This window comes from Suillus discolor, assembly GCF_016758755.1.
Source record: "Suillus discolor strain FC423 chromosome Unknown F5147scaffold_5, whole genome shotgun sequence".
Lineage (NCBI taxonomy): Eukaryota > Fungi > Basidiomycota > Agaricomycetes > Boletales > Suillaceae > Suillus > Suillus discolor.
This window is the reverse complement of record NW_024541252.1, coordinates 993,020-1,011,265: the sequence shown is the minus strand read 5'-3', so window position 1 is coordinate 1,011,265 and position 18,246 is coordinate 993,020. Positions and strand designations below refer to the sequence as shown.

The following is an 18,246-nucleotide window of genomic DNA, read 5'->3' as shown; positions in this document are numbered from 1 at the left end:
TGAAACCGAAGTATGTTGGCAAAGATTCCTCACAACCGTGACAAATTGGCTGATAAATTGACTGGTCTGATTCTAGAAGAATACCTGTACTGTCATCGACGAAAATTCAGTCCTACCAACCGAACAGAGGTGTGATCATAGTTACCGCCGAGAAAAATAAATCGTCTAGTGCGCCGATCGACAAACATACCTGGCAAGTGAAAACATCTACAGTGGAAGCTCCGGAGTGGCGTATCAAATCTAGCTACAATGGCTCATATTACGAGGCGGTAAGTTACAATTGTTATAGTTCAGTCCCCACTACTACGGATAGAATCACTGACATAATTCAGGGGTGCATATGATGCCCGGCTCAACAAAATTCATGTGCCGCATTGTTCTCGCAAGCGAAATCGAGAAATAGTGTGTACTAGTACTAGTAGTTCCCTTTGTGCGATCGCCTGATCAGGTTTTAGAGCGGTCCTCGTGCCGTCACGTCTTCCTGGCAGAACTTTGAACGAACGTGGAAGTGCCAGGGCGTGGTAGCCTGACGCTGCCGGGAAGCCAATAGTTCTATCGTACCGCCGCATCGATGCTCATTCCTGGCGAGCGACAACGAGCAACTTGAATGACGTCAAGTCTTTTTGCAAATTGCAATGAAAGCTCCAGTGGAGTGTTGGATCTTGTTACAGTGGCTCATCATGAGGCGGTTGGTTGCGATTGGGGGATGGTACGTCGGCATCGAAACACTTATACGATTCATGGGTGCCTGTGGTGCGGAACTTACACATAAACGATTCCGCAATTCCAAATTTTAGCAATCAACTCATTCTCATCTTGTCCTACTAACCCCCAAAAATGACAAACAGAATAAAAACATGTCCGGACTCCGAACAGAAAGGATCTCGATGTGAATCTCACCGAGTCTTTGCACACACTTACAGAGTAACTAGTACGATGTGCGCATCGAAGGAACAATACTGTATGTGTGTATCAGATTTTTTATCAAATCGCTTCTCTGACGTAGACATTATTATGACCTTGATGAATGCAGATTCCAGGTCCTCAAGAATTCTGAGTTCCATGAACAACTTTGGGCCTGCTGCATGCACAAGAAAGATGATTACTCGGTGTCGTGGCACATAGGCTGTAGTTCCATACATGCCCTGACACTTGTCGTGCATCTGCAGCTTTTTTGCTCAAGTTCCAGCAAGCACACCCCATCGAGACGCAGCATTGGACGCTGGGGGATAAGCGAAGCTGAAGGATGCCGGTTAGCGTGTCGATCTCGAGCATGCCATGCCTGTTGATGATGCAATATTGGCTGTCATAAAGGGCTTTCCATGGATTCACTTACGGACTTGATCGGGCAGCAACTCAGAACGACGAAGGTAAAGACGACTGGGCCTGCAGCTTTCAGATGTCACGTCCTGCCTTGCCATCTTCGCACCGGCAACGCCATTCATAAGAGTATTTGCAAGTCTCTATCCTCCTCTCGTCCTATTGCTTCCATGTCATTCAACATATTTATACATCCAGACCACTGTCCTTGCGTGCTGGAGGATGCGTGAATAGCAGACAGTCGCGTAAGATCTGTTCTTGCGTTTGACATGGCTCTCCACATAATTGAAAGCCAACAGGTTCAGTTTGTACCATTTAAGCGTACTCTCCGATGAATTCATGTCCTGTGTGATACTGAGACGGCTGTAAACTTCGCGAGAGGTATGGTGACGTGTTTGCGGGATTTGAGTGTTGGTGGAAGTCTATACGCGAGGGCAAAACGCCACTGCCACATCTCTGTTCCAACTCTTCGTCCAGTACTTTCTTCCCTGTTTCTATGGCGTGCCTTTGTGTAAGTTAAGTGGACTGTATCATCCCCTGTCATCAGTGTCCACTGTGAAGATTAACTTCTGCGCGAGATGGTACTGATTTTAATTTGGAGTGTATGCGTAAATCCGTGCTCGTGGCAATTTATGGCACCCGTCATTCTAGCTGATATATATCGGAACAATCGTCAGAACAAATAGTATGTCAAGATTCGATTATTCCTAATTGATACTATTGTCCATCCACATCTAACAAAATTCTACCGTGGTGCAGGCAGCCCACTCACAGTTGCCCCAATCTCAGTCAGCTCTATCAACGGGTCCAACTTGCCTTTGAACTCAGGCAGGAAGGCTGCATCGGTATATGGACAGCGCACGGATGGTGAGCCTTTGTAGATGGGGGTGTATGTAGCTGCACAGATCTCAAACTCTGTGAACTCATCGTATGAGACCTCGACTGTGTTCCGAGGATTGCGGTCCCCTGCTGCGATGCGCTGACGAGCCTTAACATACGAGTTAGCGAGGGCAATGAATGAGATAAAAGAACCGGGAGTATACCTGTGCAACAATTTTGGGATCGGGGTTAAGCTCAAGAAGGCGACGTGCCAGTTTGGCAGCGGTTGCATGGTTGTTGGCTTTGGCGAACACACCAATAGCGCTCCGTAGTGCGATCTGCATGTGCTGTGGCTGTAACTGACAATGCGTGAAATATGCGGCGAGTTCAAGGCTCCGGCGAACATTGTCAGGTTCATCCTGTGCAATACGCCGCCGTTCAAGCTCAATGGAGACACCGAGGAGATACTCTCGGGCGGTCGTCACAGTGTCTCGCCACTGGTAGTATAATCAGTTGGCGTTGATATCCAGTGGTTTGATAACGCTTACTTCTTTGGCCTCTTTATCTGATGAGACAACCATAAGCAGCAATGCTAGCAACACCGCCCGGAATGTTGCCTGAGCCTCTGACAACTTGTTTCCGGAAACGAAGCGGTATCCTTCTGACAGCTCTGTGCGGATCGAAGAAAGAGTACGAGCAGCAACAGGCAGCACCCGTCCGGGCGAGGTCTCCTCGGGGTTCTTCCGAATGTGCAATTGCAATGGCGGCAACGAAGCGATCGGGGATACGTAGACATGTGACGAACGATAGATGGACAAGAACGATGGCTTCAAGAGCGCAAAGTTCACAACGCCCAGCTGTCGGTTGAGAAGCTAGTTGGAGAATTGAGTGTCTATTCGAAACGAAGAAGTGACGTGTAGCTTACCTGCATGGCGGAGTCGAATGATCCAGCTGCGACATGTTCAGCTGCGAAAGGTGAGTTCCGGACCCAGAGCTCGTTCTCGCTTACACCAGGTGCAGCGCCGGCGCCAAGGTCCTCCTCTTCGACGGCATCCTCAAACTCATCATCCACATCTTTCTCCTCATCATCTTCCGCCTCTGCATCAAGCTCCCATCCATCTTCCTCCACATCTGGTTCCTCATCCTTCGCCCACTCGTCCAGAGCGGTAGAGGCGCCTGCACCTGAGTCCAAGCCATTGCCATTGATGTGAGGTATATCACCATCCCCATCAAGATGGCCATTGGCGAGCGCACGGTCAAAGAAGGATTCTCCCATGGAAATAGACGGCCAGTTGAAGTTGGATGTAGGAGTGACAATAGACGGGGTTTGGAGGGTACATTTTCCAAATGTAGGGACATCGTCCACGTCGGCCTCGGTAAGGCCAGCCGCCTCAAGGATTTCAGCTGCTTCTTCCTCCAAACCATTTGTCTTTGCTGTAAGATATGCCAAGGGGTCTGGGACGAAGTGTGAAGTCTTAAAACCCGAACTAAAGGAATGTACTTACGAAGCCCGACGTCGCGCAAAACAGTAATACGTCCCAGAACATCGCCGGCATAAAGCGCATTGTGGAAGCGCGACATGGGGTCGCCTCGTGCATCTGCAATTTTCTGCATTTTGGAGAGCTTTTCTGTACTGCCTGTGGCGAGATACAAAAACGACAAGCGGTCGAAGTTCTTAGTTTGCTGGTAGGCTTTTTCGACGATCTGAGATGCAATAAATCGATTGTTGGACAACACGCAAGGAAGGAAGCAAACCTTGTGGTTGCCCTGCTTCAAGGCTTGTTGCGCTAGACGCTCCCAACACTCAGGCCGGTCGATCGCTCTTGCAGTCTCAAGTGCGACGTCCAAGTTCCCACACTCGATTGCAAGATCAAATCTGGTGTTCTTGTCTTGCACAAAGTGCAGTGCAATCTGTACATTGTATGAACCTTCCATATTTCAAGGATCTGCACTCGAAAACAAACCTCTGGGAAGCCCTTTTGCTGAAGATACGCAATGATGCTCTGCCCAAGCAATGTCGACGTGCGGATGATATGAAGCATCTCGTCATAGTTATTGCGCAGGAGCGCGAGTTTGAAGCGGTACTCAGTCGGATCGAACGTGATGGTGCGTGGGCGTGCAGATCGGTCCAGGCAATGAGCGGTTTTACCCTTGACACGGGTAAGGTAGACGGGATTATCTAGTGTGCAGATGACGCCATGGTCACTGAGAAAGCAGATAGATCAGCTGCATGTAAGCTAGCGGGAAGAAACTCAGTACCCTTGAGGCAAGCAGTACTTGATATGGTTGAGCGTGGAGTAGATAAAAACGCCTGTGTCATCCCAAGCCCCGGACTTGATTCGTATCGTCTCATGGATGAGGCTGTTTTGCGAGAAATTTTTGTTGGCAATAGTGATTGCTATTCATGGCTTTGAACTCAGTCCAAAGAACTGTATAGGATGAACTCACTGTGTTTGCTCATCAGCGCGACTAGCGACCCGTCTGCGTTCCAAACGACATATTTAACAGGTGGACTGTTCAACTCTGCGATCGTTTTCTGCTGTTGGATATCATACAGCACAACAGTAGTTGTCGAACTTAGAATTAGGCAGGCTGTACCCCCGTAGAAAATTTCATTAGTCTGAGCTGGGGGTTTGATGGTCTTCACGACTGAATTCGACAAGTCGCGAACTTCAATGAGCTGCAAAGATTATTAGAATAATATCCTCTGACCAGAAAATTAGAGCGACTACCTGGGAGGTTTTGTTGAGTACCGAAAACCGATTTCTTGCAACAAAGATTGCGCTGTGAGCCGAGCCGCGCTTTCCATCTGCAGACGAGTCTTTGACCTCGCCATTGGACTGCGTCGGCAATGAAGAGAGCTCAAACAACCCGTTATCCGAGGAAATGGTGACCACAACAGCCCGTTCGGCAGGGTTGTAGCTCACAGTACGCGGAGGAACATATGGGCTTCCAAATTTCCGTACGCTCAACAAGCCGATGTCGGAACCCGAGTTGAAGTCGTAAGTACGCACATACTTATCACGGATATAGTAAAGCATGTCCCCATGCACGGTAAAGGCGGGTCGTTCGCGCTCGAGCTTGAACACAATGAGACCACCGTCATGTCCTGCTGCAAACAAGTTGAGGTTTGGATGTGCAGCCAATATCCAGAACCTGTCGTTCTCCCGCCTGAATGTCTGGATTGCTGTCCGCTTGGCCAGATCCCAGACTCGGACAGTCTTGTCCTCTGCGCAAGATACGATTAACTCGTGCTTTGGGTGGAATATCGCACTTGACACGCTGTTGAAGTGACCTCTGCATGAGTCAACCTCCCATGCTCGGGTCTCGCTCATTCGCCAGATCTTGATCGTCCGATCATCAGCTGCAGACACGATCAACGGTAGCGTAGGGTGGAATGAAGCCCAGTTTACACCACGATCGTGGCCTTCTAGCACATACTTGACCGTGGAGAACGTGTCAAACGTCTCGAAGTTGTTAGGGCCGTTATTTGGTGTATTCTTGCGCAGACCGGAGATGTCCCAAACTCGTACGGTTTGGTCCATCGACGTTGAGACGATGAGATCGTCTTTTGGGTGGAATTGTGCGGACATAACATAATGAGAGTGCCCTGTCAAAATTGCAACACAATGCCGCGAGGTGCTGTTCCATATCCGAATAGTCTGATCGTCGGACGCCGACAACTGCAAATTCGAACAACTCTCAACAAACTATCCGATGGAAAGCGAAACATGACTTACTATCCATGGCATTTCGTGGTGGAACTGAACGGTTCGGACGTAGTCGAGGTGACCGTGCAGAGTAAACAGACACCTTCTGCTCTGAGGTTTCAGGTCTTACCATGCCCATGAGCGTGATGTTTAGGAAATAGAAACCACACCCACCCCATACTTTGATCTTGTAGTCGTCACCTCCAGTAACCAGTAGTGCTCGACTCGGATGAATTGCGACGCCCCGTACAGGTCCTAACAGTCGATTAAATGAGATAGATATCGCAGTCATTGCGATTTGAATGAACTTTACCTTCGTGTTCTTCGAACCGATCCACTAATACGCCCATTCGGTAATTCCAGAGCTGAACACTTCCATTGTGAAGTGCGGCGGCAAGTAGTGGTTGAGTCGGATGAAAAGCAAGTCCTATGACACGCAGCTGCGTCATGAACTCGTGACAAGCTTGGAAACGAACATACCTTTAACGCGATTGCTCTTGGACTCGAACTTTGTGAGCATCACCGACATGTTGAGCGTGGACTCCCTTCAGTCGCGTCAATACCGAGTATAATTTCCTGTCTAATGACTAGGCTGTAGATGATTATATCGGTAGGTCAAGGAGCCCGGTTATTCACAAAAGAGTGCCGTCGTCGTCGATCTTGCAGTTCACTTGCAAGGCGCTGTAAGCCACGACATCGCGGTGGCGGAGTTCATAAAAAGCTAAGAAAGGAAATTGATGTACAGTCTTCTTAGGAACTTGTTTACACCAATGTCACAGGAGGTTTTCTGCCAATAGTCAGTTTTCGACGTTGAGCGACAAAATTTGCAGTGCGCATGGGAGTTCTGGGTCTTACCCCATTTTTACAGAAAACCTGGTGAGCTCTAATCTAGCCTTCCCTGCTCACAACTAATTTTACCTCTGTCAGCCCAGAAGTTATCAGAAAACTTCCAGACCGCCTCAGATCTCTCTGCGGTAAGACCATTGTCATGTAAGCTCTTTATCTGACTAATTCCACCAACTCATCTTCGACCAAATCAGCGATGGCACCCTCATAACCCAGCGCCTTCACTTCGCACCGATGCCTCATCCGCATAGACACGTCCTCGGGTGGCATCGCATAATCACAGAGCTCAACGAGTGCAATGTGCATGCAATTTGCGTATTTGATGGTAGAGACCGCAGCATTGCCAAAGCTCGAGAGGTGAGTTACCACAATAGCCGGAGATACTTTAAATGGATATCTTTTCTAGGTAGAACGACGCAGGGAGATACGGAGACTGGATGCAGCTCGTTCATCCATTGAGGTGGAGAGACTGAGCAGACTTCGGAAATTGATGCGATTACTACCGCAATATCATTCAATGGAACCGCCGGACCGTCGGCGCGTCAGCTATGCGTTACAACACGTAGCAGTGGCTCCAAAGACCATCCCTACATACTTCCAGCCTTCTTTGTCACCATCGGATATCCTTCAGAATGATGTGAACTCAGTCAGTGTTGCTACAACTCGCTTTCAAACTCGCCTTTCTGGTGCTTCTGAATTTGAGCAAATTTGCAAAACTCTATCAACCCATTCGGAGGAGGATACCCTTTGGGCAATCTACGATTCTGTTAACATATCGGATGCAGACATGAAAGAGATTCTTCTCGCTCGCACAGGTCAATCAGTCGCCGTCATCTCGCCTTGTGATTCCAAGTCATGGCTAGACCCTATAAATAATTCGACGTTGGATCCAGGTGCTTCCCTTGTTGAAGGCATATCCAACGTTCGAGTGCAAGACCTCCCTCCTGGCCCAAGCATCATGCAAGGCGAACCTCGAGAAGCTGATTTTCAAACCTCTCAGGACGTGATTTTTGCAGATTTCGTACCCCCAGCAGAGGATGTGATTTCTGCGCTCTCCTCCCTATATCAAGAATATCGCGAGTGCGTCGCACAGATCACCTCACTACCCCCTACCGTGGAGGTTCCAGAGTCCCCAGACGAGACTCGCGCCGAGTACATCATGTCCAGGACCCAACTTCAAATGACAATAGAGGAGGGTCAAGTATGGGATACACTCGCAGATGCTCCTGAAACTGTCCTCGCAACGTTAGCTGAAAAGAGTGGTATTCTTTCCGAGTCTTACGCTCGCCGATCGAATCCTCCTACCACCCAGACTTACGAGGAGAGCAAGGAGATGCTGCGCGCCATGGGTGTGCCGTGCATCGAATCAGGGGGACCCTTTGAAGCAGAGGCTCTTGCATCCTCACTTGTTATCCATGGCAAAGCTGATTATGTTGCAAGCGAAGATACGGTACATCCCTTTTAGAATGCCACGTGTGAATCTTTATCCATTCTTCACCTAGGACGTCCTCGTCTACGAGGCTCCCCTCATTCGAAATATCGCCAACAGAAACGATCCGTTGATCCTCGTCCACGGGTCCCACGTTCGCACTGCTCTCCAACTTTCCAAATCCGCATACATCGACTTCCTCTTGCTTCTCGGCACGGACTTCTCGCAACGGATCAAGAACGTTGGTCCTCAGCGCGCACTCAAGTTCATTCGCGAACATGGCAGCATCGAGCGTGTGATCACACAAGAACACAAGTACCCACCACGGCTCTCCAAACAGTTGTACCTAGAACAAGTAGGCATCGCTCGGCTTACATTCGCAACATTGCCCCCTATTCCAGACCCTGAAACACTGAAGCAACACAATGTAAACCACGCGAAGGTTGCAGCCATTGTACAAAAGTATAGATTACAGAGACTACTGCCTGATCAATGGAATTACGGTACTGCGTTGGAGGGAAATTATTTTGCTGACAATCCCAGGGCAAGGTAGTTGGCGCCCTCCGCACGCGTACTCTATGATTTTATCCATTGTCTGAAGTCTTTTTAGATCATGACATAATTATATCATTGGATCGCTCTTGTCATTTACGTTCAACGTTGACATACACGCGATAGTTGATGATATACGATATCCAAGCGTCCGGCCTATTGCGACAATGACTACCTTCGGCCACATCCCCAAGCACTCCATCACTTCTATCTCATCTATATCTTTCACCTGTTAGTCCCACAACCTATGCTGTCTACGGTCAGTGCGAGTCGGACTTCCTAGATGAGCGACCGTCCGGTAGGCCCCCACAACGGTCGTGATTTTCCACACTACCTCTACGATAGCAGAACTATACGGTGTGACCCTTTGTACCTCAATAACCACATCATCATACGCGTACTGTGTCAATCTCGCCAGCTGCTGTGGCCCGCATTCCATTATGGATCCGTCCCTTTTTGCCCCTCTAATGATGTATTTGGAAGAAAGCTACCCCACGCATCATGCTCCACTATCTCCCACTTACGTTGCTAATTCACCTCCAGCCCCTCAATACGACGTTAGCACCTGGGCAAACCCCAGCGGCCAGATGAGACCCGATACTGCATACTGCCATACACCATGTACGACGAAGGCAATCATATTTCAAAGGTCGTCGAAGTGTACTGTCCTTACCGTATCGTTGCCTTTATATCTCTCTGTGCTGGCTTGCCAATATCCACGTGATTGCCAGGTCTTGCCCCGACCACGTCACGTACATATTGTTACCCTTTTGCCCTGCGCTATCTCGCCCGCTTGTGAAGGGTCATTCGATGCTTGAATATGCATGCATGTGAACGAACCTCTCCCTCGTGAGTAACCATATTACAATATTTGCCTCTCCACCGGCTTTTCTCGATTTCGACGCTTGCACCGGTATTGATATGGATTGCTGGACTTTTGGTTCACGGTGCAAGGCGTTTATCGTGCAAGCTCCCCGCCATTCTAATTCGTGACTATCTCTCAGTGGTGGGTCAAGTACGTACCTGACACACCTCAGATGTAACCGCACAATTTAAATGTACGAAAACATGCCTCAACCTCGCCGGTTTAGGCACTGTCGCAAGCGAAATACTAGTATCCCATATCACTGGACCCCTCAGATATCTAGCCTGTCATAACGTCTCCAAGACGACCCTGGCCAATCTATGCATTCCTGGAGACACTGCGGTGACTGCCAAGTGATCTCAGCCAGACTGTCCGCATCAATATATGTGCGTTCCTGCAGGGCGACACTAGCAATTGCTCTCATTGACAGTTCCCTCTGCTACTATCTATCTTTTCGTCAAGTTCGAACCTCGTTTCTCCGCGCATATATCTTACATCGTGCCAAATTTCATCACTAGTGAAAGCTGGAATACTTATAATCATGATGGCGCTGAAGAACGATTTTGCGTGTTATAGGTCCTTCACCAATTAATCAAATAATTTGAGAGCTGCGCAGACTGCGCACAAATTGGCTCCGAGCCAGCACGTGATTATATGTTCAAATTCAAATACTTCTGCGATCTTCGCCTATCTGCCTACTATAATTATAAGCGATAAACATAAACTTGACTACACACGTAAAGAAATTGCCCAAACTCGCATTGAGCCTGGCTAAGGCAGTCCGTACGACGGTGATTGGAGGCGCTTTGCAATACAGCAATATTTATGCCCAAGTTGAACACGTATTATTCATGTCCGCCTGCAGGCGCGCGCGAATTCATCAGCCCTAGATCGCACTTACATCAGGAACAATTGGAATTCCACTCCAAGAAGGTCCAAGGTCCCCCGGACATCATACGGATCTAGCAAGTTACAGATAGCAGCTGTAATTGTTTTCTTCCAACAATAACAATCTAAGGCGCCGTGGTGAATGTCGGATGGAAGCTCAGCGTCAGCGCCTACCATCCTGCAGCTCTGAAACCGGCACGAATTTGAACGCGCGTAACTCTGAGCAAGATTTGATTTCGTCTGTGCCATATTTCGTGGCTTATGTACATAGTATACAACTTCTTAGGATTCATGATCACATCATTCTGGCGAGTAACTTGGAAATCGCATTGGTTATCTCTCTTTGCGCCTTCTCTGCAGATGCACTGATCATCTACGCCATCTACTATCCGTATCGTTTGGGATCGACGTGGCGAGGAGGATTAGCTGTTTTCCTAATATTTGACCCCGTCAAATGGCAGCTCTGATATAATAAAAACCACGTACTTTTGAGTGACGGGTTGCTTATTGGGCTGGCTCTGATTTTTCTTCTCCTGCTCCTTGGCCTCTTGAAGTTGGCGGGCGTGACTGATAGATATAGCCCTCGCATCAGCAGGGCCTCTGGAACTGAACCTGGGAAATGTGTCACTTTATCGTACACTGCACCGGAATTCAAAACAAATACCTGGAATCCTCAGAGGCCTCGAATGTAACCTCTTCTGGGGAAAATTCTTCCTCCTCTGAATCTTCTGAATCTTCTTGAATTGATTCATCATGAACCGGAACGTTCTCATCGTGCATCCTGTATCGCCATGAGATCTTGCATATCTATCACGTTCAGTATGAGTGCACTTGCCGGGAATGGACAGAGGGTGTTCCATAAGAAGCGTCTTCTACATGTTTGGTCATCTTAGCGTACAGTCGTACAGTTATGTCGTCGTGCAGCAGAGCGAGCAGTGAATCAAATCGAAGACAGTAGTGGTCAGGGAAGCGTGAGCAATCTGAGGAACGTGTATATGTGGCTGGAGCGGCTGGATAGAGCTAAATTTGCGTCAGTACATAAGTAAGCGTCTGACCATGAGGACAGGCGCTAGACCCTGATAACGCAAGCGCCGCCGTTTCCCATAGCACGCTGTTTACTAATCGAGTCTGATAGACGCTTGCAGGTGGACAGTGAATATTTGAATGCCAAGCTGTATTGATTATGACACTGATCGTTTGGCCTGTTGGACACCGAGTCTCCATGGAATTTTCAGCAGTATCACTTATCTGGGCGCTAGGAGTGGTCAACTCGTGGATCTTACCGTAGGCGTCATTTGGAAGTGGAAGGCCGAACAGATGGTAGCCCCAACTGGCACTAGTCTAAATCTATCTATGGCCCTGGCATTTGTACGATAGCACGCATTAGTTCTGGTGGTAAGAAATGACTTGGAATTTGGACTGGTGAGGAGACAACAGCTTGCCATTGAAATTAGGGCACTAACTATCGTGTTCACGTTTTTTTTTCGCCCCTGGCTGGCTGCATACGCATGGCACGCTAATTACAGTCTCGCATGCCAGCATGTGCGTGTAATGAGCTCCTGTGGCGGGCGATGTCTCCGAAGTCTGCGGAAGAGACGCGATAGGTGTGTTTAACTTTCGAGTCAAGAAAGAAGACGTACTGACGAAGTCCGAGTCATATTGGCTATCCAGTATGAATTATGATAGCCTGATAATTCACTGATAGGGTCTGCCACCAATGGAAGATATTGCTGGCAATAATGCCGTGAAGCATTATAGCGCTAGTTTGGCCACGGAGATCCGGTTTTTCTTACTGGCGGCGCTTGGTATGGCCAACGCCAACGCCAATGCATCAGCCATCTCCTAATACTAGAAGGAGGCGAGTCCATTTTGAAGTTGGTTTTGAGCCACATCATGGTCGTGGTGTATGACTCATGCTCAGGCTATTGTTACTGCGGCTTGCCAGGCCCTGCCTTACCCATGCTGGCAGCACGCCTGAAAGTTAACACGCAGCAACCGACAGTCACCGGCTACGAGCTATCCGAGTCGTAGTGCCATGGGATGTATGCCAGTATGACCTGATGATAGACTACTATGTGGCACCTGACAGTGCCAGCAGTCTGGTAAATTCACATCTCGAGAGTGTAAGTCACACTTACCTCTTGTCAGTAAACTACACCCGAATCCTACGAGCTATCCCCGGGAGACTGACGACCTAAAGACCATATTATCAATATGATTAAAATTCGGAAACAAGCGCGGAGGGCGAATATGACATAAAGTTGAGTCAACCCTTCTGAGTCACAGTGGTCGGTCCACAGCACCCACCAACTTGAATTACCGCGCGCGGTTAAGTGACAAGTGTGGCTCGATCGATTGATCTGAGCCACAATTGCGTACTACTAATAACACGCCACTGCTCAGGAAGTTCCTCTTCTTTTTTGCCCAACTTGATTTCAATTGGCACCACTTCAACCTCAACTCACTACAACGATATGACATCCTCACTTGACCTACTCAAGGAGCTCAGGCCTGTGACTTCGACAACCACCAGACGGTATGGCAAGTTTCTCTGGTAAGTTCTTTCAAACCAACCTGTATGGTATCCATCCATTCATTCATTCTCCATCAAGGGTGGATGCATACCACACTACAACTGCACCTGGGTTGCGACTTCGTACCAGGTGAACTCACTTAGTACCGGCGACTGGCCGGTGGACTTGAACTGACCTTGACCAACGTCCCAGCACCAAATCTAACTGGCTGTCCTTCACCCATCCAGAAGGCCAACTATATTTTCATATGAAACGTGATCGTTTCTCGGTTGTCACAGAGGAGAACGTATCAAATGTTGAAACGGACAATTTGGTGTCCGGCTACCTGGCTTTAATCGAAAAAAGGATCCTCGAATGCGGCATCATATTGCCACAAGCATGCGAACTTTTCGTCGAGCTTCGGTTTGACGAATCACCACAAACGTCTACATGTGCATATTACTTTGTGGATCACCATAGCCGCTGCCTCTTCTGGCTCGAGCCCACGTCATCAGAACTGTTCGGCATGGGCATGGTGGTGTCTGACTCCCACTTAGGTGGGTGTTTAGTTTCTTTACAATAATAGTTGATTGAGTTTCAACAGATACTGCATTGGAAAGACTCTACTGGGTACATGTCGAGTTTTTCCCCATGCATGTCTGTGCACAGATGACGCCACTCATCTTGGACAACTTGATCAGTGTCATCTGTCACGGCATGACAGGTATATCGTGCCCTTTTTTTGCGCAGAATTCGTCTATTGACATGACACGCGTTCTAAGATCGAATGACGTCGCGCTCCTCTACATTCCCATATACAGAGGAAAAGTGCGATCAACTCCTGCGGGCGTTGTCCTTACGACGAGGTATGGAGACACTTGTTGCAAAAAGAGTTCACGACCTCACCATTATGCAAGGCGAACCATTAGATGGCCATACACTATGTTTTGTGGGTAAGAAGGATGCTTTTCGTGTGTTATGCCAAGCTGACACGTCCTAACTTAGCTCGTCTTTGGGGTGCAATAAGTCAGTTGTGAACACATTGCAATTTCTTCATGAGTGCTGAACATTCAAAAGATAATCAGCGATTCATAACGTACTATGGTCAAGAAAATGCCCAATTGGATAGATTGCAACCACCGATGCCAGAAGACATAGTTGATCGCACTGGGATTCGTGCACTGGCAAACCTGATGTTATGGGGAGTCCCTAACCACCACTACTCCAAGCTTCATGACCTCTTCGTTCACGACAATGTGTATATTGATCACTGGCAGGCTTTCATGACTGAATGCATCTCGGAATGGAGAGGGTTACTTGTGTGGGTAGGTCGTTTGTCTCATGTAATGTATCAATTTGGATAGCTGAGCTGGCGTCCAGGCATTTTCGGTCCTGATGTCAGTATAATCTCAGGGTTTAGTTGATTTCCAATTTTGATAATCATCTCACAGTGCCAGCATTCTCATTTCGATGCTGCCGCGTGCTTCGTTATCATCTGCTATGGCACCAATTCTTGCAGCATCTTCAAGCATCTTGTCGGGATCGATCCTGCTCTTGAGACACCATGGTTTCGAGGATGCAACTGCCTCGTTTGCTGTGTGCACTTTCCCCTATCTTCGATCGATACAACTTGACTCACCCTCTTTCTAGGCGAACTTCCTTCGCTCGTCAAAATCGTCTGATTGGGGTTTCCTGCCCTTATCTGTTGTATACAGCATGCCAAAAGCGATGTACTTATGGAGCATAGGACTTATGGTTGCTCAATTAGTATTCTGGACTTTCCGCGTAGTTGGCGTCTTTTGGGCATCAGGTGGCGCTGGCTTTCTAGCACTAATGGGCTATGGCATCCTCCATTTCACATCTTTGGAGGATGATCATACCGATTCCTTGGCCACCATGCTGCGCAGCCATTGGCAAACATTCCAAAGCGATTCTGTGGCAGTTACCGAACCTTTGACAGTATGAGTCCAATATCAATCTTCTTTTTTTCAACGGTATGTGTTCGCAAGGCTGTACTTCTGGCACGCTTACACTTCATAGGTGGTTTCTATTGCGGGTCTTACTTTCGGACAGTGCACCCCTAAGCGTTTATAGCCAGTATGTCGACAAATAACCCATCAAGGATGTTGAAGAGCAATTTATACCATACAAAGACACCCCTTCGGTCTGCTCTTCGGTGTATACAGTAGCAACTCAGGAAATACGATATAAGCATAGACTTGTACAGTTGTACTTCGTTCATCTCTGAAAATAGACACATTGTATCATTAGCAAAGAGATGAAGGGGATGATCTGTTTTCATCGCCAATAATAGGACCAGTGATTGTCCGCTAGATAGATTCCGTCTTCGGTTAGTGTGAGCAGCAAATGTGAACACATTGAAACGAGACGGATATCTTCAATTTCTAGAGTGGCGATGAATCCGTCGTATTGCCAAAATCAATCTGATACCTGCTTCCATTTTGAAGACCAATAACACCGTGAAATGAAGCAGAAGCTACCATAGTAGAAGAGTAAAGAGGAGACAGAACAAAGAATCAGTTTAAACTTCAACCACGCAGAATATTGACATACCGATGCCGGCAATTTAGATTACGAAACTTTCTGAGTTCGGCCGCTATATAAGCGTTAAGTACTTAAAGCAACTGGTTCAATATAACCATAAGATATGTAGACAGACCAAAGTTAAAGTGGCTAGCACATCCAAGTACCTACGAGCAAGAAACCGAAACCGAAAACTACATACAGCAAGAAATAAATTATTCAAACCACACCTGGCCTCATACCTCATTTCGCAATATCAAACTAAAGCACGGCTCACAAAATGGCTTGTTTTCGCGCAAAAAGAATGACGGATCGTCAAACGGGGTTTTGCAGCCCTGAAAGTGCAACCCGGTATGAGCTAAGCATTCAATGAAAACAAGAGATATCATATACCTCGCACACAAAACACTCCCAACACCATTTGCCTCCCAAAGCCTCAACAGCGCGCATTCCGTCCCTGATTGACTTCTTGCAATGTTTGCATTTGGGCATACGCAGACGGACGTGGCACGCCTCGCAGTATGGATGACCCTTGTACACCGTGAAACCGACGTCGTCGTCAAGATCGAACTCGCCATCACCCGTGACCGTCAAACCGCCACTCCCAGAAGATGGCGGGAGGAACGGGTCCCCACACTCCGCACAAAAAAAATGTTGCTCGTGATAAGTCCGCTTTCCCAGCGCCTCGTCGTCAAGCGTGATGAACCGTTCGTCAATAATCGCCGTTTTGCAGTGATAGCAACGAGGCGCAAAGTTCTGTGTGACATTGGAATGAAAACCGTTATATAGCAAAGGAATGTTGGGAGAACGAACCTCGTGGTAATCAAGATGACAATACGGTTTTCCCTCGTGATCGAAGCTCGAGACATGCTCAAGGAGATCATTGCAGGTGGAGCAACGAAAACACCCTGGATGCCACCGCTGTCCCATGGCACTGACGATACGTCCAATAATTGGACCAGCGCATCCTGCGCATGATAACCCGTTCCCACGCATCCCCTTTAGCACTCCTGATAATTTACCTCCATTCTGCACGTTGAACACATTGTTCTGTCCTCCTGCACTTTTTAGTCCATTTTCGCCTGGAGGTGGCGGGAGACGTTTTGGCTCATGGGATGGCGCCGATGTGTTCCATGAGTTAGGTTGCCTCAGAGAGAAACTGGGAATGGATACAGATATCTGGGGTGTAGAGGGCGATGATACAGATGTTTGTTGTATGGACGGTGAGGATGCAGAAATCTGTGGAGAAGAAGGTGATGATCCTGACACTGCGATACGCGGTGGCGTTGATGTGTTAACGGCTACACGCGGTGGCGTTGATGTGTTAACAGCTGCACGCGGCGGCGTTGAACTAGTAACAGCCACCCTCGGCGGCGTAGCACGCGAACCCGCCACTCTCGGCGGTGTAGCGCTCGAAACAGCAATCCTTGGCGGCGACTCCTGCGTCTTGCTCGATAGTACCGTCCCACTACCACCATTCTCACAGTCCTGATCAAAATCAACATGCCCACCGGGGAGAGAGATAACCGGCACGCCCACATCCGCGCGTCTGCCTTCATCATCCCCGCGCTCTGCCACAGCTCTGGGCGCCGGCGTGCGATGCCACCTCGGCGTAACCTCCTCACCCACAAAACCCATCTCCAGTACGGAGAACTGATTAGAGGAGCGCTTCGCGAAACGGATGGGCGAGGGTGAGTGCTCATCCCCGTCATCCTCATTGCAATATCCATAGTCCTGATCCTTATTTGCAGGGCCTCTGGAAACAGATCGCCCCCTCACGCGTGCCCCAGGATCTGAAGGGGAAGGTGAGCGAGATACACTAGGCGAAGGTAGACCCACACGCTCACGGAGCGGCGAAACAGGTGGCTCGTCATCAAGGTCGTATGTAGACACGTACGCACGCTGCTTTTGGCGCTGACGCTCCATGATGTGTGAATTTGATGTAGTCGAATGAGATGAGCTCGTATGGAACGAAGATGGAAACGAGGTGGGCGGGAACGCATTCCGTGTGTTCGAGTTGCTAAGGTAGGCTAGTTTCGGTGGGGAGGACGAAGAAGGTAACGTTGGTGATGTATACGTATTGGACGATTTTTGTGGTGAATTGGAAGGCGAATTTTGATTTTGTGGGTTAAACGGGCCTTTTCCGCTGCTCGCTTTTCGTGGAGAGGGGAACACATGCGCACTTCCTGCCTCAACACGTGCAGGGGGCGTCGGTAGGGGTGGGTTTGATGGCGATGTAGGGCGTGAAAACCCAGACGGAGGGAGCACAGAATTCTTGAGTGGAGATGCAGGACGCGCGAAAGCGGATCGCGCAGGCGAGTCATTCATGTTGTTATTATCAAACGTAGAGGCATTAAACCCAGGTGAAAAAGGTCGGTTTCCAGCAGGCGATAGCGGTGCGCGGGGAAGCGGCGGGATGTTCTGTGGCCACTGGCTGCGCGTAGGCGAAGGTTCACGTATAGGGGATTGTTCGCGTGCAGGCGACACTCTTCGGCGTTCCTGCTCACGCACCAAGCTTCGACTTCTGCCTGACACCCGTCTCTCCATCGGGGTGGACACAAAAGGATGCTTTTGAAGTCCCTCAATCACAGATTTGCCACGCTGCAACGATGGGCGTTTAGACAGGCTTTCAAGTTCTTCTTCCTTTGCAGATGGCACACGCTGCAAAAGCGGGTGGCTCCCCAGGTCGAAGCTCGGCGAAGATGAGCGTGAACTTTGCATCGAGGGATGTCTGCTTAGATCGTTTTGCATGTTGTGCGA

General features: G+C 48.7%; 5 protein-coding genes across 5 annotated transcripts; 2 read left to right on the top strand and 3 right to left on the bottom strand.

Moving 5' to 3' along the window:
- Nucleotides 1-1,734: 1,734 nt before the first annotated feature.
- Nucleotides 1,735-6,521, bottom strand: F5147DRAFT_672212 (coatomer WD associated region-domain-containing protein). Its single transcript, XM_041435660.1, has 14 exons — nt 6,330-6,521; nt 6,163-6,276; nt 6,024-6,104; nt 5,880-5,974; nt 4,872-5,822; nt 4,588-4,819; nt 4,399-4,537; nt 4,104-4,344; nt 3,895-4,050; nt 3,645-3,843; nt 3,065-3,594; nt 2,688-3,011; nt 2,364-2,636; nt 1,735-2,308 (listed from the first exon to the last, which is right to left on the bottom strand). Exons 1-14 carry the CDS (start codon nt 6,376-6,378, stop codon nt 2,066-2,068), a joined length of 3,627 nt encoding a protein of 1,208 aa, XP_041298199.1. The 5' UTR covers nt 6,379-6,521; the 3' UTR covers nt 1,735-2,065.
- An 85-nt stretch (nt 6,522-6,606) lies between these two features.
- On the top strand, nt 6,607-8,795 carry F5147DRAFT_672209 (PIN domain-like protein). The gene is made up of 5 exons (XM_041435659.1): nt 6,607-6,725; nt 6,777-6,839; nt 6,890-7,052; nt 7,102-8,145; nt 8,198-8,795. Exons 1-5 carry the CDS (start codon nt 6,685-6,687, stop codon nt 8,675-8,677), a joined length of 1,791 nt encoding a protein of 596 aa, XP_041298198.1. The 5' UTR covers nt 6,607-6,684; the 3' UTR covers nt 8,678-8,795.
- A 2,019-nt stretch (nt 8,796-10,814) lies between these two features.
- Nucleotides 10,815-11,209, bottom strand: F5147DRAFT_768686 (uncharacterized protein; the record flags this gene model as incomplete). The annotated part of the gene is made up of 3 exons (XM_041440994.1): nt 10,815-10,863; nt 10,916-11,041; nt 11,094-11,209. The coding sequence occupies 3 exons, from the start codon at nt 11,207-11,209 to the stop codon at nt 10,815-10,817; spliced, it is 291 nt and encodes a 96-aa protein (XP_041298197.1).
- Nucleotides 11,210-12,711: 1,502 nt separating this feature from the next.
- F5147DRAFT_307627 (uncharacterized protein) lies at nt 12,712-14,965 on the top strand. The gene is made up of 11 exons (XM_041429141.1): nt 12,712-12,983; nt 13,042-13,092; nt 13,156-13,499; nt 13,547-13,666; nt 13,725-13,808; nt 13,860-13,895; nt 13,948-13,968; nt 14,020-14,267; nt 14,323-14,339; nt 14,394-14,538; nt 14,593-14,965. The coding sequence occupies exons 1-11, from the start codon at nt 12,904-12,906 to the stop codon at nt 14,905-14,907; spliced, it is 1,461 nt and encodes a 486-aa protein (XP_041298196.1). The 5' UTR covers nt 12,712-12,903; the 3' UTR covers nt 14,908-14,965.
- Nucleotides 14,966-15,722: 757 nt separating this feature from the next.
- F5147DRAFT_567480 (LIM domain-containing protein) lies at nt 15,723-16,482 on the bottom strand (the record flags this gene model as incomplete). Its single annotated transcript, XM_041430856.1, has 3 exons — nt 15,723-15,821; nt 15,880-16,242; nt 16,300-16,482. 3 exons carry the CDS (start codon nt 16,480-16,482, stop codon nt 15,723-15,725), a joined length of 645 nt encoding a protein of 214 aa, XP_041298195.1.
- Between the last annotated feature and the right edge of the window lie 1,764 nt (nt 16,483-18,246).